Here is a 26,783-nt window from a genome sequence, read left to right as displayed (position 1 = left end):
ACCATTGTGACCAAAGGTCTGAAAATCCTTGCTCTTATTTCTCTCCAAGTACATGTTCTATGAAGCTGGTGACCCTTTATACAGAATAATGCATAGCTTTGTTATATATTGCTTGAAGGTATATCTCTCAACTTGCAAATTTGAAAATTGGGGTCACGGGCTCAAAATATCAGGGGTGCTTTATTTTAGATAGAATTTACAGCACAGTAACAGGCCATTTGGCCCAACTGGTCTATGCTGGTATTTATGCTCCCACTCTACTTCATCTAACCCTATCAGCATACCCTTCTATTCCTTTCTCCGGCATGTATTTATCTAGCTTCCCCTAAAATGCCTTATTCACCTCAACTACTCCTTGAGGTAGCAAGTTCCTCATTCTAAGCACTCTCTGGGTAACGAAGTTTCTCCTGAATTCCCTATTGGATTTATTAGTGACTATCTTATATTTATGACCCCTGGTTTTGGAATTATTACATTATGCATAGTTCCAAGAATATCTGAGGACCCAGATATTATCAATTATTTACTATAATTTATGTACTTCAAATAAGTTTAATTCACTGTTATGGTTTCCACACATTTTAATGTTCGTTGTAGCTGTAATGCAATAGAATGACCGTGTCCCCACTAACATAGTGGGACAATCTTATGGTCCATACCTGGTTGTGCTATATGGCATAGGCATCCCTCTAATTTTAATGGTTACTCGTCATTCTCCTGTAGTGTTGCTTTCAGTGAGTCAGAGGTTTTACTGTTGTGCCGAGCAGTATTATCAGGGACACTGACTTATCATCACTGAGGCCAGCTCCACGACCTAGGAAGAGAGCCCCAATTTGGCAGTACTGGGGTGGGGTCTCAGAATCCAGCAAAATTTTGAGAAGTGGGGGGCGGAGGCAGTACCTGCTGGAACAGAGGAGCGAGGAATTCCCAAGGTTCCAGGAACACCGGAGATGGAAGTTCTGGAAAAACTGAGGCAAGTCCTGGGATCTGGGATTACTGGAGAGGGAGGTTCTGGAAACACTGAGGCAAGTCCTGGTTTCTGGGATTACTGGAGAGGGAGGTTCTGGAAACACTGAGGCAAGTCCTGGTATCTGGGATTACTGGAGAGGGAGGTTCTGGAAACACTGAGGCAAGTCCTGGGATCTGAGATTACTGGAGAGGGAGGTTCTGGAAACACTGAGGCAAGTCCTGGGATCTGGGATTACTGGAGATGGAGGTTCTGGAAACACTGAGGCAAGTCCTGGGATCTGGGATCACCGGAAGAGAGGGGTTGGTGGTACCTGGCAGTGATGGGGGGAGCAGTCTTGCGGAGGAAGAGGGCTAAGAAAATGGGACCCAAACCCCCCCCATGGCTCCTTTTGAACCACCCACCGCATTCCCTACAATCAGTCTCCTCCCTATCTTTATCTTCCTGCCTCAAAGCATTTAAAGGTAAATTTTCTGCTCCTTAATATTAATGGACAGATATCACAGGCTGTGGATGCACTATTTGCTTTTATATACTCCCAGCCTATGCCAGGAGTGTCTAAACAGAAAATGTATCCATTAGTGCACTATTAATGAGTTTGGTGGCTTAGACAGTCTTTATAATAAACATAAATTTCCATACATAAATAAAACTTGCCTCATAAAGCACTCCAAAATTAATTATTTATGCAGTTTCCAAGTCTTTACATAAAAATACCCCTAAGCCTCAAAATGATTCAGAGGAGAGATTTTTTCAACTGAATATATAAAACCAAAATAAAAAGACGAGTGACTAAAAAGAATCAATTCTCGATAAGCAATATTTATCTTCTGACCATTAGCAAAGAAATTGTACATGCTGCCTGTAAGAATTGTCACCTATCCGAGCACTTCATAACACGAATTATAAAATAGATTCAAAAAATCAAAGCAAGAACGAAAACGATAGCCATAGGCTATCTGTAAATCGCAACTCATTGGGCTGCCATAAGGCTTGTTAGATTCCAGGTTGGCCACAATCACCACAAAAGGGCCAGGCAATTGACAGATCTCTCTTTGATCTGGGCCTGCTGGGGGGGGGATCTTGGATGCCCCCCCTTTCAATTGCCTGCCTGCCATTCTTCCGGTGGCATCGAATGCCAATTCACAGCCAGACCCCAGCAAGGAAATAGCTCGAAAACAAAGTGTGACATTTTAAAAATTGGGAATGCTGCTGTTTTTAACTCCCTAAAAGATTGGGATGTCCAGAAAATATCGGGACACCTGAGATGTCTGCTGAAAGAATACTTAAGTATATCTTACTGAAAGCATTTTAGAGATCAATTGAATGAGACCCAAAATACAGAATCAGATAATTTTTGAATTTTTGATTGAATTCCCGAACCTTCCTTGGTTCAATTGTAAATTTTCCATCTATTTATCTGCAATTGCCTTTAACTGTGTGTTGGGATATGTGCCAGCAAATTATGCAAAATAACTAGACCATCTCATGCAATGCAATCTAAACTTTCCAAAATTTGCATTAGATGTTCACATGCTAATATCGCCCCTCTTCCACTTAAAGTGACTGCTGTTTATATCTAGATTGCTCACATTCCATCCTGACAGTTCTTACCTCGATGACACGTTGATTAGGGGATTATATTTAACACCCGTAGTTTTTTTTGCCAAAGTGATTGAAGATCTAGCGGGCAATTTTAAACCTATCTGGCCACTGGAAACCAGACATGTGGTCAGTTAAAATCACCCAAGTTACTTACCCAACCTAAAGCTGAAAGAGTCCGAATTTCACCTACTGTCCTGAGCAGGCAGCAAGTACGTCCACCCAAAGCTGATGGGTCCCCTTTTTAACATGGGGTCCCAATGATGTAATTGGGATCCGACTGCAATTTTTACTCGCCGGCCTGAACAATGTGAGCTTTCCGTCAGGCCAACCCAGCAGCGAAGATTGGGCCTGAAGCGGTAAGCTTTAAATTTTTTTTTTTTTATTTTCCTTGTGGGGCAGGAGTGCTCCCCTGGGCCCCACAAGGAAATCCTAGGCTTCCCTGTCTGCGAATTGCACCCCCATCCCCGATCACGGGACGGCCCCAGCAGCCGATCCCACCATTCAACCTGCTGATGGCGGGCGGCCTCCGGTGCCTTGCCGTTTTCCGGCTCTTCCCACTCAGGTGGGAAATGGTCAGGTGGGATTTAATACGAGGCCTGGCATATTGCAACACCCCAGGCCTCATTTCTGGAGCAGCGGATGAGTTTCTAACCTTTGCTTACCTGCTGAAAACTGGGCCGGAATTAGAAATTGGGGCCCTAGATTTTGTCTCTGACCTTTTGGTTGCCAGGACTAAGTAAAGATACCTTCAGAGCAAATAAACCCCGACTGCAAACTGTCTTTAAAAACCCTATTTGTGCCATTCCTGGGAATGTTTAAGTGACTGTTTCAACTAACCAGCATCCCTTTCATCCAAAATGTTACTGCTGTTTAATTTTTTAAAATGTGGATTTATAATTAAAACAAAAATCACATTGTAAACAACTTACAATTCTTTCCAGTGTGCCATTCACAAGTGAAACACTTTCCTTTAAAAACAAATAGGGAAGTTTCTCAGGTTCAAACTAAATTCGAGTTGCACGTTTTGTTTCAGCAATCAGCTGTGGTGTTCCAGAAGCCCCTGGAAATGGCTCAGTCTTTGGCAGAGATTACAGCATGGGCAGCAGGGTCAACTATCGGTGCGGTGAGGGCTTCACCCTGGAATCTGGTCAACGAGCAATAGCTGTCTGCAGAGAAGATGGAATGTGGAGTAATAGTCGGAAGACTCCACAATGTAAATGTGAGTTTCTGTATTCATTGTACAACATGTATATTTGAGTGGAATATATGCAGTTCTTTTACAATCCTTTGCTCTGAATCATCCAAAAGAATAATTTATGGTCTAAATTCTTTGTAAATGGATGGATACAAGTTGACCTGTTTCTTGGGCAATCAATGGAACACTTTGGGCTCAATTTTAAAATGAAAGTCGGGGTGCATTGGGGGTGGGGGGTGGGGGGCAAAGCAAATCATGTTTTTTTGGAGCGGCGCTGTTTCCGAACCCAGAAGTCCCTCTGGCAATTAAAGCCGGCACTTAAAGTATTTGAAATGTGCATGAATGTAACTAATTATGCTGGCAAGCGATTTCAACGCTGCTTCAGTGTGTTTCCCGTGCTGTGTGAAACACACCATGGTGAAGGAGTCGTGTTTCAGCCGGCAGCCATTTGGACATTTAAATCCCTGTTTGAGGGATGGGGATAAAAGGTGAGTTATTGCAGCAGGGCACTCAGTTCTCTCAGACAAACTTTTGGCTGGGAGATCTTTGTGTTTAGACTGAAAATTCTTGGTTTCCACTCAGAATTGTTATGTTTACACATATTTACCAACTTTTCGGACCCCCTCAAACTGACACCATCAGGATGGGGGGGCACGATGGCTGCATTCACCAGTACATCCGAGGACGAGGAACATCACAATCCTCGCCAGGCACGGCGTCCACTTCCACCACCTGTAGCTCCACAACACAGTGCTGCGCCACAGGCACCTGCACAAGAGCACAGAGGGGAACAACAGAGAGAGCGACATCGCAGGAGGCACTACCCTCGTCAGAGGGTCTACAGACCAAGGCTCAGCTTCGTGGACCTCTCTGAGGAGCAGTGCATAGGGAGGCTCAGAGTCAGTCACCAGGTAGTCGCGGACATCTGCAGCCTCCTTCATGCCGAGCTGCTCCCGGCTGGGCCGAGCGGCATCTCATTACCCGTCGCAGTTAAAGTCACCACTGCCCTGAACTTCTTCGCCTCCGGATCATTCCAGAGTGCCACCGGTGACATCGCCGGGGTCTCTCAGTCGTCTGCCCACAAGTGCATAAGACAGGTCACCGACGACTTGTTTCGCAGGGCCTCGCAATACGTCAACTTCCCCATGGACGACCTCAGCCAGACGGAGAGGGTAGTAGGATTCTACCCTGGCTGGCCTCCCACGGGTACAGGTTGCAATCGATTGCACCCATATAGCAATCAGAGCACCTCCACACGAGCCAGGACTGTTCATCAACAGAAAGGGCTATCACTCCATCAACACTCAGCTCGTTTGTGATCACCGCAAAAGATTTCTTCATGTGTGCACCAGATTCCCTGGCAGCTGCCACGATTCGTTCATTCTGAGGGAATCCAACATCCCGGGCTTCTTCCACGCACCGAACACCCTTAAGGGCTGGCTCCTCAGGGACAAGGGATACCCCCTGCAAACGTGGTTCATGACAACTCTGAGGAACCCCACCACCGAGCAACAGCATTGATATAACGACAGCCACATTGCCACCAGGTCTATAATTGAACGTGCGATAGGACTGCTGAAGATGCGATTTCGGTGCCTCGATCATTCTGGGGGAGTGCTTCAATACGCACCAGCGAGAGTGGGTCGCATTATAGTAATGTGTTGTGTCCTGCACAACGTGGGGCAACAGAGAGGGGTACTAGTTGATGAGGCCCCATCTCCTCATCCACTATCCACATCTGCCATCCACATTGAGAAGGAGCAGGAGGAGGAGCAGGAGGAGAAGGAGGAGGACGAACCCATGAGCAGAGCAGCGCCTCACCTGGCTGCTCGTGAGGCCAAGGAGTCACTGATATGTGAACGGCTCTCATAAGATCAGAAAGTGAGAAGAGTCCAGTCCTCACACTACCTGGAAAGACCAGCGCCAACACCAGCAACACCCACCCACCCCCGCTCCACATAAAACAGTCCTGCAACTACACATAGACCCACTGGGTGGTACCAAGTGTTACCGTTCATGGTGAAGCACATGAAAGGGCCCTATCACAAATGCCAGTCAAGAATGGGCAAGACGTGGCAGTTGTGGTGAGAATGATAACATAAACCAAATATAAATGAAAAACATGACAGTCTGTCAGACCCCCTTGTGCATCCCCTTCGTGATCACAAAACCTTAGCCTTTCTCTTCCTACCGCTTCTACGTGGTGCTTCCCCTGTGGCTGCAGCAGAGGTAGTGGCAGGTTGCTCATGTTCATGCCCTGACTGCTTAGATGCTTTGGGCCTACGCCCACTGGGTTTTGGAGCCTGTGAGGGCCCCTCCAAAGACTGCTCCACCTGCACCTGTGCAGGGGCAGACTCGGCCACCTGGAGAGGAGGCAGCATTGTGGGCACTGGTTGAGAGGGGGGCAACAGGTGAGACGTGGGGGCACTTTGAGTGGCGTCCCCACTTCCATGTCCCCTTTCGCCATCATCCCTCCCCTGAGCCAGGCCCACATCACTCCTACCACTCTGCTGGACAACAGAGTGTGTGAAGCCTTGTAAGGCCACTTCTAAAGTATCTGCCTGCCTGTTTAAGGTGGCAGAATGTTGTTCACTGTGAGTCCGAACGGCCATTGTCAGGGCCTGAATGGACTCATTTGTGAGCTGTGCTTCAAGCTCAACGGAGGCTAGCCTTCTCTCCATCACAGACATTCCCGCACTTACCTGTGACACTATCTCAGACAGTTGCTCACGTCCCTGTGCCAGGATCGCAGAGATTCCCTCCTGTACCTGTGCTACCATTCCACTGATGCAGGAGTTGGACTCCTCCATCCTCTGCGCTATTGTGGAGAGTGTGCGTGGCACCTGTTCCTGCACCTCGCAAATGTGCTGCTGTCCCTCGATCATTCTCCTTTTAAAGAATGGCCCACGGGGTTCTGCATCTGCGTCCAGCTGAGCAGAGCCTGGAGAGGAGTGCTCCCACCGATATGGACTCTCCACAGCTGCTCCTGACACCAGTGTCTGCTCGTGCTCACTTGTGTATGGTGACTCACCAGGTGCCAACCCAACTAACTGACTACTAGGACCCACCAAGGTGTGAGTGTCTGCACTGGTGGATGGCTCGCTAAGATGTGACGGTGCACCCTCAGAGGCCGGCAAGTCCTCCCAGGAATCACCCTCTGCCGTCGCTGCGGTCGTTGAAGGGCCTGGAAGAGAACAGAAGGAAATATTAAGCCTCATCACAGATGTGTCATGTTGCGATGAGCATACTGAGGTGTTCAACATGCCAGTCATTGTTAACATCAAGTCATGTTGTGTGTGATGAATGTTAAAGTTGTGTCACCAGATGTTTGTGGGATGCCAGTCTCAGCATCCCCCAACAGACAGGCACTCGAGAGAGGCCCTGGAGACTGATCTCCAGGGCCTCCTCCTCAGCCTCTGTGAGGACCACTATTTCTTGTGGCCCCCCCCCCAGTCCTCACCCTCTCGTGTGCATTTTGAGCTCTCTTCTCCTAGAAGAGGAGAAAGTACAGACATGTGAGTGAGTGATGGTGAGGTGGCCAACCGATGAATGCATTGCTTTGGGTGAGGCTGACCGTGAAAGAGGTGCATCAGAGGGTGAGTGTGAGACAGAGACGTCACATTGGATCAGGATTGGGGTGAGTGGCAGTGGTGGGGTCACAAATGGGGAGGTGAGGAAGTGCTCAGGAAGTGCGGGTTAGTTGAGGATGAGCCTTAAGTGGGTGTGAGGAGTGACGTGATAGAGAGAGTAGTCTTGGCAGTGCAGAAGGAGTTGGGGGGGTGGTGGTGATGTGGAACACAGAATGTAGATGAATCAGTAAGTGTACTCACTTTTGTTGACCTAGTTAGGTCATTGAAACGCTTCCTGCACTGGATCCAGGTGCGGGACATGTTGCTGCTGGTGATGACCTCCTCTGCCACCTCGAGCCAGGCCTTCTGGGTGGCAGAGGCAGGGCGCTTCCTCCTGTCGGCCGGGTAAAATAGTTCCCTCCTCCTCACCCAGGAGCAGCTGATGTGAGTCACCGCTGAATCCTGGAGCAGCCTCGCCCCTGTGCTGCTCCATTGGGTCTTCTGACTCTTTGCTCCAGCAAAATCCATTGGAGCAATGGCCCTTTAAATCCAGACGCTCCAGCTGACAGCCTGTGATGCGGGTGCGCAGTGCGCCCACTGCGCAGCTTTCGGACGGCAAAGAGGGTTAATGGCCACCAATGATCTCGCGATCGCGTGGGGAACGGTAAGTTTTTATTATTCACGTTTGCCGCATGCCCGTTGACCCACCCCCCCCTCGCTGCCATCCCGCCGCCCTTTTATAATTGAGCCCTTTGTGTTTCTTTTTCTCTTGCGTGGCTTTGAAACACTCACTGAGAAACAGGTGCCTTATCCAGATTTGTATTTTGACAAAGATCCCTTTAATTTGCAGCTCACTAAGTGCTGGGATACATTTATCTGAAGATTTTATGCCTATTCAACCCATTCTCTGAAAATTTAGGTCTTCTTAAGTGCAGATGGTCTTTCAAACCCGTATATTATCCCTTAATAAACTCTTAAGGTGGGTAATGCATAGAATTATCAGGGCCACAGAGACCTTTTGGACTAATTTTCGATTGCCTAAGGGGTCGGAGAGAAATTTCCCAGATTTCTTTTCCCCCAAATTGGCCCGGGATTTTATATGATTTTTCACCTCTCCCAGGAGATCACATGGTTTTCGGTGGGGTGGGGAGTCTTTATATTGTGATACACAAGGGCCCCGATATTACCAGGGAGGTGGGTTGGCAGCGGGGGGTTGACTGGGTGCGTGGGTAACCCGCCCAGCGAAATCGGTCCGTTCCCCACGCGATCGCGGGTAGATTGAAACCACTTACCGTGGCGTCCGGGTTTTCCGTCGGAAACCTGCGCAGTGGGCGGACTGCGCACCCGCATCACAGGCCGTCAGCTGGAGGAGCCCTATTTAAAGGGGCAGTCCTCCAATGACTGATCCTGCAGCAAACAACCAAAAGAGCACCATGAAGCAGCCCAGGGGGAAGGCTGCTCCCAGGTTTAATGATGCCTCACTCCAGGTGTTACTGGATGGAGTGAGGGGGAGGAGGGAGATTTTCTACCCGGCGGACGGGAGGAAGTGGCCTGCCTCTGCCACCAAGAAGGCCTGGCTCGAGGTGGCAGAGGAGGTCACCAGCAGCAGCAACGTATCCCGCGCATGGATCCAGTGCAGGAAGCGCTTCAATGAACTAACCAGGTCAGCCAAAGTGAGCACACTTACTCATTCTCCTGCACTCCGTCTTCCACATCACTGCCCCCACCCCACATCTCCTTCTGCACTTCCAACACTACTCTGTCACATCACTGCTCAGACCCACTCAAACCTCATCCTCAACTTACCTGCACTTACTCACCTCGCCAGTACCAATCCCACCACTACCACTCAACCCAATCCTCATACCATCTCATGGCTCCGTCTCATACTCACCCTCTCATGCATCTCTTTCACGGTCAGCCTCACCCAACCTGCCACTACCTCTGCTGCAGCCACAGGGGATGCATCACATATGAGTAGTAGGAAGCCAAGGTTTTGTGAGCACAAGGGGGATGCTCAAGGGTGTTTGACGGTTTGTCGTGTTTTTTATTTATATTTGGTTTTGGTTGAACTCACATACAATATTATATTGTCACCACTACTACCACGTCTTGGCCATTCTTGACTGGCTTGTGCAATAAGTCCCTTTCATGAGGTTCACCATGAACACCCACACTTGATGCCACCCATTGGGTCACCCTACAGTGGGTGTAGGTGTAGTTGCACGACTATTTTGTGCAGGTGCCTGTGGCGCAGCACTGTGTTGTGGAGCTCCACGTGGCGGAGGTGGACGGCGTGCCTGGCGAGGCTGGTGATGTTGCTCATCCTCGGATGAAGTGATGAATGCAGCCATGGTGCCCACCGTCCTGACGGTGTGAGTTTGAGGGGGTCCGCAAAGTAGGTAAATGTGTTTGCCCAGCAGAGTTTAGGGTATAAATTAATAATTTTGAGTGGAAAGACAAAGGTATTGCAGCCAAAACTTTGTCTGAAGTGACAGAGTGCCCTGCTGCAATAAATGAGGTTTTCCCCACAACTGTCAAATAATCCTTTGCATCTCCCACTGGCTACTGGCTGAAACACGTCTGCTCCAACAGGGAGTGTTTCCCACAGCACAGGAAACACGCTGAGGATCCTTCAAAATTGCACCCCTGCCAAAATCTCCACTCAATGAGGTCTGTCAAGTACCTCAACTACCTAAATAACAATGTAAAGTATCATCCCGCCGGCTTTAATTGCCGGTGGGAGTCCCGCATGCGTGAGCTGCGCGCGCACCCGAACGCGTCATTGGGGAACCCGGAAGTGGGCGGGTTGGAGCCGGGCTCTGGACCCGCTCCAGGACTCGCTAATTTTATGAGCCCCCCCGCCCCGAACGCACCCGCTCGGCCGTCCTAAAATCGGCCCCAAGGTATCACAATTGTGTGGGACAGGCTGGATGGACCAGAGGGTCTTTTCCTGTCTGTCATTGTTCGTATTTAAATATTCCTTGCTGGGTAGCTCAGATGCATTATCTAAAGCTGGGATAGCTGCCCAAATAGGAACAGGCTTTTCTGAGATGTAAGCAGATGTACTCGAAAAGGTTCAGAGAAAAGTGACCAGGATGATTCAGGCCCAAAGTGAAAAAGTTGTGCTGAAATGCTTAAGTGGCTCAACTTATTTTCTTTGCAAAGAGACTGAGGCTGCAGTTCTTTAAAATAATGAAAAGTGCAGATAAGCAAGCCTGCTGTTTCACTTATACAATGAGCGTAGGAGTGAAGGACATCGTACAAAACTCAAACATCACGCAAGATTTGAAAGAGAAAATCTTTTTCCTGCAGGATAGTGGACGTGTGAGATAGATTGCCAGAGAAGGTGGCTGGTTCAGGATCGATCAAGAAAGTAGATTCCAGGTTTAAAGAGATGGTACGAGAACTGGTGGATTCTCTCAGGAGGATATGGGAAGGAACATGACCTCTTAAATTTAGTTGTGGGATAAGAGTGTACGAATGGCAATTGCAATTGGTTAAAATTCTACTATTTAACACAGGCACTAACCTCTTTACTTTAAATAGGACTATACCCTCCTTTTATGTAGCAGTGAGAAAGTTTCAGACAAATCTGTTAAGTGTTTTATTATCCCACAGCGAACCTTTTTGGCCTTAGTGTTCTTTCAACTAGGGGATCAGGGTGGTGCTAGAGGAGGGAGGCATCAGAAGCTCACGATGGAACAATCATATATGGACTCCTACATGGACTTTAAATGGAGGGGTTGATGAGTTGAATGGCCATTTCTTTTCTCACCAGACTTGCTTATGTCCTTATGTTAGCTGTGCAATTGGGCTCAATTTTAAAAGCAAAGTCCGGGTACGTTGGGGGCGAGGGGGGCAAAGAAAATCGGAGAAATCCGGAGCGGGCAGGATTCCCGGCTGCAACCCGCTGAAGAACGCACACGACCCAGAGTCATCTGAGTGCGCACGCCGTTCCCGAACCCGGAAGTCCCGCTGGCAGTTAAAGCCGGCGGGACGATATTTAAACAAGCAAATGTACCTCGTTGAGGTACTTAAGGTAGTTTATTTTTGGCATAATGGCCAATTAAAAAGATTTTGGCCTTACCTGGGCTGCTTTCCCACGGCTTCCGATTCACGCCTGGTGAAACTGGGCGGGAAGGGCCGGATCAGGCAGAAATAAACTAAATAAATTAAATAAAATTACATTTCCTATTGTAAAAAAATAAATAAACATACCTTACAAACAATGTCATCAGCACCCCACTGCTCCGATGTCCGATGTCTCTCCCCCCAACTTCCAATGTCCGATGTCTCTCCCTCCCCCTTCGAAGTCTGATGTCTCTACCCCCACTTCCGATGTCCGATGTCTCTCCCCGCCCCCCAATGTCTGATGTCCCTCCCCCCCTTCAAATGTCCGATGTCCCTCCCCCCCCCTTCAAATGTTCGATGTCCCTCCCCCCCTTCCGATGTCCGATGTCTCCCCCCCTCCAATGTCCGATGTCTCTCCCTCTCCCTCCGATGTCCGATGTCTTTCCCTCCCCCTCCGATGTCCGATGTCTCTCCCCCCCTCCAATGTCCGATGTCCCTCCCCCACTTCAAATGTCCAATGTCTCTCCCTCCCCCTCCGATGTCCAATGTTTCTCCCCCCCTCCAATGTCCGATGTCTTTCCCTCCCCCTCCGATGTCCGATGTTTCTCCCCCCCTCCGATGTCCGATGTCTCTCCCCCCCTCCAATGTCCGATGTCCCTCCCCCACTTCAAATGTCCAATGTCTCTCCCTCCCCCTCCGATGTCCAATGTTTCTCCCCCCCTCCAATGTCCGATGTCTTTCCCTCCCCCTCCGATGTCCGATGTTTCTCCCCCCCTCCAATGTCCGATGTCTTTCCCTCCCCCTCCGATGTCCGATGTCTCTCCCTCCCCCTCCAATGTCCGATGTCTCCCCCCTCCAATGTCCGATGTTTCTCCCCCCCTCCGATGTCCGATGTCTCCCCCCCTCCGATGTCCGATGTCTTTCCCTCCCCCTCCGATGTCCGATGTTTCTCCCCCCCTCCGATGTCCGATGTTTCTCCCCCCCTCCGATGTCCGATGTTTCTCCCCCCCTCCGATGTCCGATGTCTCTCCCTCCCCCTCCGATGTCCGATGTCTCTCCCTCCCCCTCCGATGTCCGATGTCTCTCCCTCCCCCTCCGATGTCCGATGTCTCTCCCCCCGACGATGTCCGATGTCTCTCCCTCTCCCTCCGATGTCCGATGTCTCTCCCTCCCCCTCCGATGTCCGATGTCTCTCCCTCTCCCTCCGATGTCCGATGTCTCTCCCCCCCGACGATGTCCGATGTCTCTCCCTCTCCCTCCGATGTCCAATGTCTCTCCCCTCCGACGATGTCCGATGTCTGATGTCTCTCCCCCCCGACGATGTCCGATGTCTCTCCCCCACACCCACTCTCTCCTGCAATGGCCGATAAGGTCTCCCGCTCTCTCTCTTTCACCCACCCCCCACCTCGGATCTGCAGCTCCACTCGGCAGCCAGCCTACTTCCCTTCCGGGTTTGGCGCCTGTAAATCAACCCCCTCCACTGCCATCCCACCGCCCTTTTAAAATAGAGCCCAGCGTGTCTCCTTTTAAACAATGGTCCAAGCTCTTGCTGCAATAAATGCTGAAGTGCAAACTTTTATAATGGGGGTAATTTTTATCCCCCAGGGCGGGTTAGGGGGAGGCGGATTAAACATAAAAAAAATTGGGCAACCCGACCCCAACCCGCCCATTTCCGGTTTTAACGGAGGCAGTTTGGGGAGCGGGTGACCAACCTGCTCTCAGGAGGCGGGTCGGTCACCAAAATATCCGAAGGAGGCCGTGTGCCTCCAATTTAACTTAACTTTTAGTTTTAAGGCCCTGGCCTCGAGAAACCCAGCAGCTGAAGGGAGGTCCGAGGTCTCTCCCCCCACTTTCGACGTTCGAAGTCTCTCTCTCCCCCCACCCCGAGTCCTTTACAGCACTGCTTGAGGGCCAGGAGGGGCAGGAGTCCTTCCGCCCCACCCCGCCAACAAAATTTACCTCCACGTGATTGGACCCCCGCGATCGGCCGACCCTCCCCACCCGCGACGTCCGACTGCCCCCCCCCCCCCGCCCCGACAAGTCGGACTGACCTCTCTTCCGCTCCCCAGCTGCCTTCCTGCCTGACGGCCGGTCAGACTGTCAATCTGGCTGGCTGCGGCCGGGAAACCTTTAGAAAGAATTTAAAACCAGTTCGGCTGGAAACTTGAGCTTCTGGTTTCTCGGACGCAACTCCATCCCCCACCCCACCGGCTTCCCGCCACGCAGTTATTATCGGGGCAGTTGTGTTCTTGTTCATTTTTGTGATTTTCATTTTTATCAAAGCAAAGATAAATATTATCATCAGACGCAATGATGTAAGTATATATAGCTAGAGCATAGAATATATGGTAAATTCAGCGATCTGACAGTCTCAGGAGGGAGCCGCACTCCAGGGGAGCAAGAATCAGAGATAATTCTACAACACTGTCGTGCTGATTTTCTGATGCTTGCTCCCTTCAAGTGTGGTTCGATGATGGGAGCACAGGTTCGGTGAATTTACCGTAATGTTTCTACACAAATTATGCTGAGGTTTTACAGTGCAATGCTTAGGCCAATTTTGGAGTACTATGTTCTGTCTTGGTGACCACACCACAAAATATGCACTTGCATTCGAAGGAGTGTGGAAAAGAGCAACAAGATTGATCAGAAGTTTAAAGGGGATGACCGATGAGGAATAACTCCAGAGAACTAATCTTCACAGTCTAGAATGAAAGCATTTTGTGGGGGAGCTCATTAAAAGATATGAAATATTAAATGGCATAATGTAAATCTAGAAACAAGCCAGGAATGTAGAACAAGCAGACATAAATGGAAATTGAGGGAAAGTAAATTTCAGATAGTTATCAGAAAAAAATCTCTTTACTCAATGAGTGATAAATGTTTAGAATAATCTTTTGAGCAAAATAATAGAGGGAAAAGCATGGGGGTTACTCAAAATCCAAATAGGTATTAATGTATCAGAGAGACAAGCTTGATGGGACAAATGGTCTTTTCCCATGCTTGACTTGTGTTTGTATATTTTTCTTATATCATCACGTCACTGATTATAATTTTCTGTTGTTGCAATTCAATTCACCAAGTGACACTAATCTTTAAACAGGCCCCTAACAGATTGTAACACCTGAAAAGTTCTGATCACAAGCCTGCAATTTGTGTATGTGCGTGAGTGTGAAAATAACAACGCCCCCATATCAAGTGGCCTCTACTGTTTGGCAATGATGCTGATGTCAGTTACACCAAGTGGTCAGTACTGATGATGATGCTGATGTCAGTTCTTTGTCTGCCAGCTAGTTTTTGGTCTCCATGTGGAGTTTGACAACAGTACTTTTTCTGAAAGCAAGGAGTTAGAGGGGCTTTGCAACTCAATCTGTAGGGATACCAAACATTTCTTCAATCGTATTGGGGAGAAAAAATACATAAGAGTGTGAAAGCCTGAAGAGCGAATGCAGATGTCGAAGACACTGATTTGGTGTACTTTGAGGTCACAGTGGCTTGCTTCCCCAAAAAACTTTGAATTTCTGGTAAATTCAAAGTACTTTTAAACGACACAATCTTAATTTTTAATCTATAACAGCAGACCAACCACACCAACATTTCCCCAAAAGTGATATCAACAGTCACTCTCAAACATCCAACTCCCTCCGCTGCCCCAGTTCAGAGATGTTGTATACTATCCATCTTACACCCTATTACAGAGACATGCTCATTCCGCCAATCCTCCAAGCTCACTGGTATACCTCTTTCCCTTTCAATTCAGCCTGACATTCTTCCCTTCCTAACTCAATTCAACCTAACACACTTCTTTTTCCCTCTCCCCCAGTTACAGCTGGCAATCTTTTTCCCCTTCCAATGCAGGCACTCTTTCCACCCTGCCTCAATTCATACTTACACTGTTTTACCCCTTCCCCCAAGCAGTTATTGCTGGCACTCTCCTTCCCCCATGCCAAAGGATGCCCCCCCACAGTTTCTCCCTCTTTCCCCCAAATTACACTACTCCGAGCTTTTGCCCCTTTTCTCTCCCCATCAGTTCCCTCTTTCCCTGTCCCCTGAACACCAGTCCTACTGTAGTTTTTTTTTATTCATTCATGGGATGTGGGCGTCGCTGGCAAGGCCAGCATTTATTGCCCATCCCTAATTGCCCTTCAGAAGGTGGTGGTGAACCGCAGGTGGTGTTGTTCCCATGCGCCAGCTGCCCTTGTCCTTCTAGGTGTTAGAGGTCGCGGGTTTGGGAGGTGCTGTCGAAGAAGCCTTGGCGAGTTGCTGCAGTGCATCCTGTAGATGGTACACACTGCAGCCACTGTGCGCCGGTGGTGAAGGGAGTGAATGTTTATGGTGGTGGATGGGGTGCCAATCAAGTGGGCTGCTTTGTCCTGGATGGTGTCGAGCTTCTTCAGTGTTGTTGGAGCTGCACTCATCCAGGCAAGTGGAGAGTATTCCATCACACTCCTGACTTGTGCCTTGTAGATGGTGGAAAGGCTTTGGGTAGTCAGGAGGGGAGTCACTCGCCACAGAATACCCAGCCTCTGACCTGCTGTTGTCGCCACAGTATTTATGTGGCTGGTCCAGTTAAGTTCCTGGTCAATGGTGACCCCCAGGATGTTGATGGTGGGGGATTTGGCGATGGTAATGCCGCTGGCAATGGTAGTGCTGCTGGTAATGGAAAAGATTCCATTTCCATACTGTAGGCGGGAACTCCTAACCTTGCGAAAATTCCCACCTACAGTATGCAGCGGGCACAATCCCTTTAAATTGTGGCAGCACTTAAATAGGAATATCATTGAGGGGAATAGGGCCCTGACATGCTTTTTGTCAGTGTAACACACTAATAGTTAGCATGTGTATGCCTGAATACTATACTCTTCAATAACTGGCCTTGATTTGGAATCCCTATTGCTAGTGATCGATACATCAATGTACATAAAGCTGTTTAAATTTCTGAAACTCTATGTTGTGCCTGGACAATCAGCTGGGAGGCACCAACTGCTAGCGAGGCAGTTCCCCACAGGGAAGTAAAGGGAATGAGAGATGAGATAATTTGGCTTCTGTTCGGTCATCTCCAAATGGTCCATTATAGATCAGCACCATGGACAGGTCGGGGTCCAAGCTTTCTTTTACCGAAAAGAAGCAGAACGTTTGTTTTTCTCCATAGTTAGCAATTTGCCACGGAAATCACATTCTCAGAAATCATATTCTCTCTGTTTTGTTCACGAGTCGTTGGTCATGGACGAAAACATTCCTCCATTTTTCATTAAGGTGGAAATTTGAGCCCAAGGGGCAGTTCACTTACTTCCCTCTCAGTCAGGAAATCGCTAAATAGTTTGTGGTGTTTTATGACCCAAAAAGAGAGGGAGGAAAAATCCAGTTTTAAAGACAAGTTAATCTTTCAGCACGTTGCTTCCTTGCACTGCATTGGATAGCATGCCTTTTGCATTTTATGTCTACCTGCCAAGGACAAGATAGGGCATCGAACTAAATAAATAAAATGAGAACATTACAAATTCAAATTAATACAGGCTGTTGAAAAGTGATAATTGAATGGCCTAAGCATTTGTAACCTCATATGATTCTTGAAAGGAGCTCATGATTTTGAATTGTTAATCTGGACATTAATGTGTTTTAAATTCACAAGCTAAATGTGATTATATCATTTACATTAGCTAAGTGTGTTCTAAAATGATAATGACATTTTCCAGTTGTTTGACAATTTTATTTAACTAGAAAATGAAGAGTTGAAAGGCTGTAGGGAGTAAATCTAAAGGCAGCAATAGGCACATACTGCTTTTAGACAAAATACAGGTACAAAGCCAGTCATAGGCAATCATTCAAAAGCAAGGTGAAGCCTACATCAAATCTAGAGTTTAAATAGCGGGAGGGAAGGGAAAAACCTTTAGAAAGTAAGCTTTCCCTTTTCAGGCCTGCCATGGAAAAATACTTAATTAGTCCAGACATTAACTCTCTGGAAAAAGGTCTCTATGGATCCTGCCAGAGGAAATATATGTTAAGTCGAAGAGTTTTCCAACATGCTGATCAGAAAAGAGATCTTGGGGTTATGATGGACAGATGTATAAAGGCATCTGTCCAGTACTGGTTATAGTAAAAGGCAAAAAAGTTACTAGGTTGTATTAGCAGGGTGACAGAGTACAAATTCAAAGAAGATGTATCAATGTATCAGCGGATGATCATGCCCAGTTCTGGTCACCCAATTATGGGAACAAAGGAAATAACGGTACAGGGCTTAGCAATAAAAATGCTTCTGCGACCTGGAAGTTAAATTATGAGGAAAGGTTAGGTTTGTTTTCTTTGGGGAGAGAAAATGGGGACTTTGAAGTGATTTCGTTGAAATTTTGAAGAACATGAAGGGGGTTTCTAAAATCAATGAGGCAAATTGTTCAGTGTGGTCAACGATTCAAATACCAGAGTACACAAGTTAATAATGAGACAGTTAGGAGTAAGAAAGTAAGTCAGGCAGAACTATTTTTCACAATTAATATCATAATTATGGAACAAGTACTAAGGAAGGCCACTGAAACAAACAGTACAAATGGGTAAACCTAGATGTGCTTAGAAGAGTAAAGGGATTGAGATCAATCAAAATGGCCTGCTGGATTTAATGGCCTTTTCCTTTTCTTAAAAAAAATGTTGTGGCTTTCATTGGGTCATTGATGAAACCTAATACAAACACATCAAACTTTTAGTTAATAAATTGTATCAGTGCCCAGAACTGTGAGGCATGCAGGCACAGTGATAGTCATTCTGGAGCTTGGTGGTCAACTAAACCAGTTAATGGCCAAAATTCGTTGCAATTTTATTTAACAAACAAAAGAAACAACATATACTCGATTATTTTGCCTTTAACAGGTAAAGGTTAGAGTTCTCCTTGATTTTTTTTTCAGTAGTTCTTTGGTCTGAGATATACCAGAACATTTCCTGAAAGCATGCATGTGTTGTTGTAACACCAGACAATCTACAATAACAAAACAAATAGCTTTGAAATCTTAGGAGTCACTGTTTTCTAGTAGATTATAAATAATAGCCTCTGGTTGCTGTTCAAGATTAATTCTATTTTTCAGTTCTATATTTGGGTAATAAGCTTTGTAAGGGAATGAATCACTTGGATTAAATGGCATTTAAATCACATTTTTACACTTCAGATTAGATTAAGTTGTGGAAAATGCAGTTACACAATAAGGATACACAAGTGCTGCCTAATAGAAACAAATTACTGCAGGAGTTTTTCTGCTATACATTGCTACATTTGCATTTATTTTCAATCATCTTTGACATGATTTATTACTCTTAAGTGACAACTATCTTATCCATAATTCAGCAGACAAGAGCTAACGGATTTCTTCATTAAAGTACTAACTTTTCTGACCTCAGTGCATTCAGTGGAACAGTTTTTTAAATCTGTTCCTTAGCTGGAGGGGATGTTGTCAAACATGCTCACTGTAAAATTAAATGATACTTTACAATCTTTTGGTTTGATGGACCTGGGTTGGCTCATCGTAATCATGATGTTACTTAGGCTTCATATATGCTCCTATCCACCATGCGTCGAGTAAAATATTGAGGTACTGCAGCCTATTTAGCTATAGTGTATAAGCTATATTAAACTTGAGCAATTATAGTACAACCCAGCATAGGCACGATGGGCCAAATGGCTTCCTTCTGTGCTGTATCATTGTATGACTCTAAGCTGGACCAGCAACAGACTCTTAGTGATGTCTAAGGAAATAATTCTATTAAGCTTTATTCCAGTGTATTTATTATCTTTTCTGTTCTTCTGTCCCTACTTTCTTCCACTGGTACTTTCTTATGCTCCATTTAACCTCCTACCACTATTCTCCATCTAATTTCTTGCCTTTGCTACAATATAATGCAACCTGTACTGTCACTGCCTCATAATCCATGATTGCATCAAACACACGTCATTCTTTAAATAAACTTTTCGAAACCACCTTAACCCATTTTTCCGTCTATCAGATCGCTGATATATTCAGTATCTGACTGTGGTGCTTCATATCGGTGTGACTGTTAATTTAGTTTAATATAGTCATTCACCTTCATATAGAATCATGGAATCTTACAGCACAGATGGAGGCCATTCGGCCCATCGTGCCTGTGCTGGCTGTTTGAAAGAGCGATATAATTAGTCCCACTTCCATAGCCCTGCGATTTTTTCCTTCCCCCCCTCCTTTTCAAATATACATCTAATTCCCTTGTGAACATTACAATTGAATCTGCTTTCAGTACCTTACAGGCAGTGCATTCTAGATCATTACAACTCGCTGCGTAAAAACATTTCTGCTCAATCCCCTCTGGTTCTTTTCCAATTACCTTCAATCTGTGCAGCTGGTTACTGTCCTTCCTGCCAGTGGAAACAGTTTCTCCTTATTTACTCGATCAAAACCCCTCAGAATTTTAAATACCACTATTGAATCTCCCATTAACCTTCTCTGCTCCAAGGAGAACAATCCCAGCCTCTCTAGTCTCTCCACATAACTGAAGTCTCTCATCCCTGGTACCATTCTATCAATTAAATTTCATTTGCCATGTATCTGCCCATTTCACCAGTCTGTCTACGTCCTCCTGAAGTCTGCTGCTATCTTTCTCATCGTTTACTGCATTTCCAAGTTTTGTATCATCTGCAAACTTTAAAATGTGCCCTGTATACCCAAATCCAGGACATCAATATATATAAAAAAACAGTGGTCTTAACAACCACCCTGGGGGACACCACTGTATACTTCCCTCCCGTCTAAAAAACAACTGTTCACCACTACTCTCTACTTGGTGTCTTTTAGCCAATTTTATATTCATGCTGCCACTGCCCCTTTAATCCCATGGGCTCCAATTTTGCTAACAAGTCCATTATTTGCCTTTTGAAAGTCACAACATCAACATCAACCGCACTACCCTCATCAACCCTCTCCGTTACTTCATCAAAGAACTCAATCAGGTTAGTCAGACAAGACTTGCCTTTTACAAGTCCGTGCTGGCTGTCATTAATTAACCCATGTTTTTCCAAGTGCCAATTAATTTTGTCCTGGATTATGGTCTCTAGAAGTTTCCCCACCACCGACATTAGGCTGACTGGCCTGAAATTACTGCGTGTATCCCTCTCCTCTTTTTTGAACAAGGATGTAACATTTGCAATCCTCCAGCGCTCTGGCACCACTCCCATATCCAAGGAGGATTGAAAGATTGTGGTCAGATCCTCCGTTATCTCCACCTGTATCTCCCTCAGTAACCTAGGGTGCATCCCACCAGAACTGGGTGACTTTTCTACTTTGAGTGCTGCCAACCTTTTAAGTGCCTCCTCTTCATGTATTTTTATCCTATCTAATATTGCTACCCCATCCTTCTTTACTGTGACATTGGCAGCATCCTCTTCTTTTGTGAAGACAGATGCAAAGTGCTCATTTAATACCTCAGCCATGCCCTCTCCCTGGACAAGAAGGTTTCCTTTTGGTCTCTAATCAGCCCCACCCTTCCTTTGACAATCCTTTTACTCTTTATGTATTTATGAAAGACTTCCGTGTTCCCTTGATCCTAATTTCTTGCATTTGCAGTTCCCACAATGGAAAGTTTATGCATCTAAAGGAATGCTAAGCATAGAAAAAGGCATGGAAAAAGCCTTGAAGAAAAAAGAAATTAAATCAATTTTTTGAATAAACTAAAGATTAAAAGGGAAAACTTGAGCGCACACAGCACCAGCCAGTGTGTCCTTGTGTGTGACCTTTCTCTCTTGCGTACTATAAAACAGCCATGCTAATTACACCTTAGTTCCTTTTCCCCATCAATATCAGATATGGTTGCATTGCTCCTGTGTTAGTAATGAGAAAAGGTTTTCATCTCTTAAAAAGCAGTTTTATATCCAGGTGTAATTTAAACACTTGCAAGCAGTTTGGGTCGGGGGGGGAGATGTTTCCGGTTATTAAAGATTATAACCAGAGTCTTTCGTAGGAGTGAAAACTGCTACCACAGTCCCCCAGCATTGGACTTACTATAAGGAGCACAGCCATTTCATCCAAAGATTGACCGTCAGAATGAATACATATTTACACATTTTAAATAAAATGACAAGTCTGATTTTAACCCTGACTGCCTGGTGGGAACGGTGCGGGTAGGGGGGTTAAAATGATGGTCAGGAACTTCCTACAGTGTTCCCAACACGTCCGCCATTTTAACCACGTTGATTTCTTATCCGGGAGAGGCACCTGTCACAGGCAGGCGGGGGCCTCATTAAAATGTAAAAGTCGCACTCTGGTGATGTCATCCAGACCCCGATGTGATTTAAACTGAAAATTGTGGAAGCTCCACCAGTCAAATCTGGTGGGATTTGTGTGTGTGCTCCTCACAGCTGCAGATCACTCCTCACAGCTGCAGATCAGTGGGTCTTTTTTTCCCAGAGGGAACTGAGAAATCAGCTAAGAGCGCTGAGCCTTTATTCATATCAGGACATCTGGCCTTTAACCTCAGCAGTCAATAGGAGAGAGCTCGAAGATTTGCTGCAATGGCCGGCTTCCCTCATGTGCAAGGCATCATTGACTGCACGCATGTTGCATTATCTTGAGGCATCCTAACATTCCCCCCAATATTCGACCCTGTGACGAACGTGACAAGATGGCTGATAGGGGACAAGAGATACCTCTTGCGGACGTGGCTAACGACAATGCCTGAGCAACACAGATAATACTGAAGCTAGGGGACCACCAGGATCATTATAGAACACGTCGTAGGAATGCTCAAGCAAAGGTTCCGGTGTCTCAACCGGTCGGGGGGCTCCCTTCAATATGCTCCAGATAGAGTCTCCCACATCAATGTGGCGTAACTTTGTGTTACAGAGAGGCCTGCATTTGGAGGAGGCAGTGCAGCAGCGCTAGTCTTCATCAAACGAGGAAGTGGCCTGGGCCATCGAAGAAAGGTCAGTTCTCTGTGCAACCCCATGACACCTGAGCAACACAGGCATATTAAAAACTGGGGGACCACCAGGCTCATTATTGAACACACCGTTGGGATGCTGAAGCAGAGGTTCAGGTGTCTTGATCGGGTGGAGGGCTCCCTACAGTGTACCCCCCGGTAGAGTCTCCAGCATTGTTGTGGTGTTCTGCATACTGCATAACTTTGCATTGCAGCGAGGCCTGCATTTGGAGGAGGCAGAGCAGCAGCAGCAGCAGCAGTCCTCGTCGGATGATGCAGACCTGGGGGAAGGAGAGGAAGCATCAGAGGAAGGAGGACCAACTCAACTGAGCTGCTCTCACTCCTGTCCTGAGAGATTAGACAGAGGCCCTCTGCAAAACCGTCCTTGTTACATCCTTCACCAGTCCCTTCATCCTCCACTGAAGAACATTTAAACCATTCAGACAACTTTTACATCAATGACATACCGACAGAGCAAAATAAGAAGCTGCTACTAAACCACTCTGCAGACCAAATTGCCAGATATGATTAATTTAACGCCAATCATAACGATTGCCATCCATTCATTTCTCATCCAAATGATGAACCCATGGTGCCTTTCTTTAAAGAAGGTTCAGTGTCCTCTATTATTCCTACAAGGTAGCCCCCTTGTGGTCTGAGCAGAGCTGGTGGAAGGCTGCTATTCCTCATGTTGGGACCCTTGAGATTTGCGTGGCCAGTGAGTTCTGTGTGCTCGAGCCTATGAAGGCCCGGCTATAGACTGCTGCACCTCAGCTGCTGCTGGGGCAGCCTGGCCCAACTGTCTTTCCGGCACTGTGGTGAGTACTGGCTGAGGGGTTGGTGAAGGAACAAAGGAGCTGGTATCCCGAGAGACAGCAATACGTACCGTTCCCATCACACCACTGCCACTCCCGTGGGGCTGGGCCTCAGAAATTCCACTGATCTGCGGGAGAGCAGACTGCGGAGGATGAATGACTACTTGAAAGCCCCTATCCATGCGGTTCACCAATCCGTCTCAGGAGGACACCTGTCTCCCCAAGGTGGAGCCCAGAGCCTGCATGGCAGCTGTCTGAACTTCCACCAAAATTGCAAAGCATACAAACATGGACTCCTGTTGTGGGAGCCCGGTTGTAGCATCTCTGGAGATGACCACACTTTCCAGGGTAGACTACGGAGTGATGATGCCATGTGGTATGACACCACACAGGCTGGAAGCGGACTCCTTCACACTCTCAGCCATAGTTCTGAAACTACTTTGCAGGCCTTCCAGTACCTCATATAACTGCTTGTGTGAGGCCAGCAATTTTCTTCTCGTGACTGGGCCCATGAGGTCCTTACCTCTGTGCTCCTCAGCAGAGCTCGCCTTCCGGTGAGCTGTCTCCTGGGCTGTCCCTGCCACCAGTACCTGCCATGATCTCTTTTTTTATTCCTTGAATAATTCATTGCTTATTTTCTGTTTTCATCATGTCTTTCTTTTCAATTTGTGTCTGCATAGTGTTCCTTGATGGATATTCAGGCTCCCCCCATATCCAAAAGAAAGATTGGTTTAAATCATGGCCTGAAAAAGCTATGATTTTATATCGAGACATTCGGTGTTGTCTTAATCAGGTTTCAGTACTTCTCTACAAGTGCCTGATTGCCTTCTGAATGTTGTCAGTATTGAATTATTTTCATTATTCAAAGTGAAATTCAAGTTTCAGTTTCTAAGATATCAATGTTCCCAAAGTTAACTTTGAACCTGATTTCATATAATGGCTGTAATTCTTTCTCATGCTCCTCGGCATTAGTAAGACCACTTTTTGTTATTTCTGTGTTTCCCTCCGTTCTGAAATTGGTGATGCCTCTTGACATATGGGGGGAAGATCTCCTCTGTGCGTTGGGTGTAGCGGAATCACAAAGAATGGGTCAACGATTTTGCTGTTACATTTCCTCATAGGAAATCGTTCCCTCTGGTTCCATGGGCACTTATTGTGCTTCTGTACCTCATCCGATTGCTACTTTTCATGTGTGAACGTCTACAGTAACTGTTGGCACACTATTTGATCATGAAAGGATCAAAGCCAAGCTTAGTGCTTTCCCCACCCATTGTTCAGATATGGATATAGAGTAGTAGCAGAAATTCTTGGCAATTTTTTCCCACCTTCGGAAGCTGAAGCCAATTTTGACATCCCACCACCAGATGGCTAAAATCGATTAATGCAGCAGCTACTGGTGATGGAACTTGTGTCCTCTTGATCTGTCTGGTGCAGTCGTACCTTATGATGCATTGAACCGGTGAGCTATTGACAAGGAGTTGGTCAAGTTATTTTTTAGTTTTACTTATGTGAAGGCATACAGGTAGGACTTCTGAGCATTTTAACAAGCATTCTGCTGATTGGATGGAGTCACTATACCATGAAGCCCCTTACCACATTCACCATTTGAATAGGAGGGGTTAGGTGTCGGCACAATTATATGAAATACCAAGTAAATTGCCAGAGGTCACATACACGTTTCATCAGGAATCGGGTGCTGTCAAACATGTTTTATTTTAATTTTTTAAACCTATGTTTGTAGCTCTTAGGACAAATTATATAAAGCTTATTGAAGGAATTTATAGTGCCAAAGTGAGGGCTATTTTGAATGGAACAAGTCAACTAAATCCCAAATGTCCGAGTTGGTCAAGAATTAAGCACTCTTCCCCCCCACCCCAAGAAAGTTGGGTTGTCATGATTTCTAACAATTTTGCCATGGGGCGGGGGCGGGGGCGGGGGCGGTGGGGGGAATCTTGGTGGACTATATATTAAACATGCTGAATTTAGTTAAACTGTGCTATCGAGGGGTTACATTTACAGGATATCAGGGCTGGGTGATGTCGATTCGAATTCAGATGGGGGTGACTGAACTAGTGTGCTTTAAACAATGTAAGTTAGTTTGAACGTCTCAGTGATCATTCACATTTATTCTGGTTGAAACGATTCAATTCATTTGATTTTAGCAAAGGTGATTTCCAGGGTAGTCTGCTGAGATTCTGCTTCCTGGGGTCAGAACTAACAAAACTTTTTTAAAAAATGTTCAAGGCAGACAAGGTTTGGTCAGTCAGGTCCAACGGGGTTGTGCAAAGGTTAGGATACCGGAGGGCAGTTAGAAGTTATTCTGTTTAAGTTAAGCAAGGTGAACCACTGATGTGGGGAAACACAGCATGGTCATTATTTTGTATTATTATGTGAAAACAAAATTGTACTTATGAAATTAACTGAATCTGCTCACAGCTATTGCTCTATATGCTCACGTACGGCAAAATAGCTCAAGCTTAATTCATAGCCGGTCTCATTTTATCAAATGTTTTGTTGGGCCGTCTTTGAAAACACGTGAAAGACTGACTATCTAGTTCATATATAAAGTGGAACGCATTGTTATATCCCCTGGGTTGTATTATCATATAAATTGAAATTAGACAGTGTGAGGCAACTCCATCACATAAGGGATGTGGGATCCACTACAGGTGGGACGGACACCACTGAACCGAAAAGGTTCAGATTTGTAATGGGACTAATTTTGCCCCTTTAGGTTTTCACTTTGGCTCAGATCTTTCTCCTGGCTGTCTGTCCTGTCAATCTGATTGATGTGTTCATATCATTATCGTGTATGGCATGACTTCAAGTGGCAACAAAAAAAATTTAACCGTAAATCTTGACTTTGTAGAGCTAATTTTATGTGTTGAATCTAATAATAATCGACCACCTTCTATTTATGTTTTTTTTTTCCTCATAGCTGTGACTTGCCCCGTTATTGAGACTATTCTTTCAAATGAGGTTGTCAGGCGGCTCATTCATGGATCAGTGAACGAATATGGAACCCAAGTCATGTTGAGCTGTAAACCTGGCTATTACTTAAGGGGCCACAAGATCATACAGTGTCAGGCTAATGGCACGTGGAGTGGAGCCAATGAAAAACCGAGTTGCAAAAGTAAGAGCAAGGTCGTTTTGATTTTTTTTTTATTATTGCACAATTGGATATTAATATTTTATATATGCCATAACCTGGGTCAATGATCACTTGTAAACAACCATCTGCTTTAATTTTCTAATGGTCACCATGATTTTTTATTTTATGCGAATTGAACTGAGACCTCTGTGAAGCCTGTACTTAGTTAGAACTGCCAATTTTCTGATAATAGAGCTTTTAGTACTTTAAAATGCATGACTTGAAATAACCTCAATCCATAAACAGGAATTAAACGAATGTCTCATAAGTAAGCAGTTTACTTATGCCAAAGCCAAAGCACGTCAAGGTCTTGAAGAGGATGCAGAGGTGATTTACTGGAATGATACAAGGGATGAGGGACTTCAGTTATGTGGAGAGACTGGAGAAGCTGGGGTTGTTCTCCTCAGGACAGAGAAGGTTTAATAGAGGTTGTTATGATCTGGAATGCACTACCTGAAAGAGTATTGGAAACACACTCAGTAGT

General features: G+C 46.1%; 1 protein-coding gene across 1 annotated transcript in view; it reads left to right on the top strand.

The window, feature by feature from the left end:
* Positions 1–26,783, top strand: part of LOC137321575 (CUB and sushi domain-containing protein 1-like) — a 2,214,006-nt gene that overhangs the window by 2,054,062 nt on the left and 133,161 nt on the right. The window contains exons 50-51 of the mRNA XM_067984007.1: positions 3,606–3,791; positions 26,087–26,281. Coding sequence (XP_067840108.1) covers positions 3,606–3,791; positions 26,087–26,281 — 381 coding nt within the window. The remainder of the gene's footprint in view (positions 1–3,605; positions 3,792–26,086; positions 26,282–26,783) is intronic.

Source organism: Heptranchias perlo, chromosome 5 (genome assembly GCF_035084215.1).
Source record: "Heptranchias perlo isolate sHepPer1 chromosome 5, sHepPer1.hap1, whole genome shotgun sequence".
NCBI classification, from domain to species: Eukaryota; Metazoa; Chordata; class Chondrichthyes; order Hexanchiformes; family Hexanchidae; genus Heptranchias; species Heptranchias perlo.
This window is presented reverse-complemented; position numbering and strand designations above follow the sequence as displayed.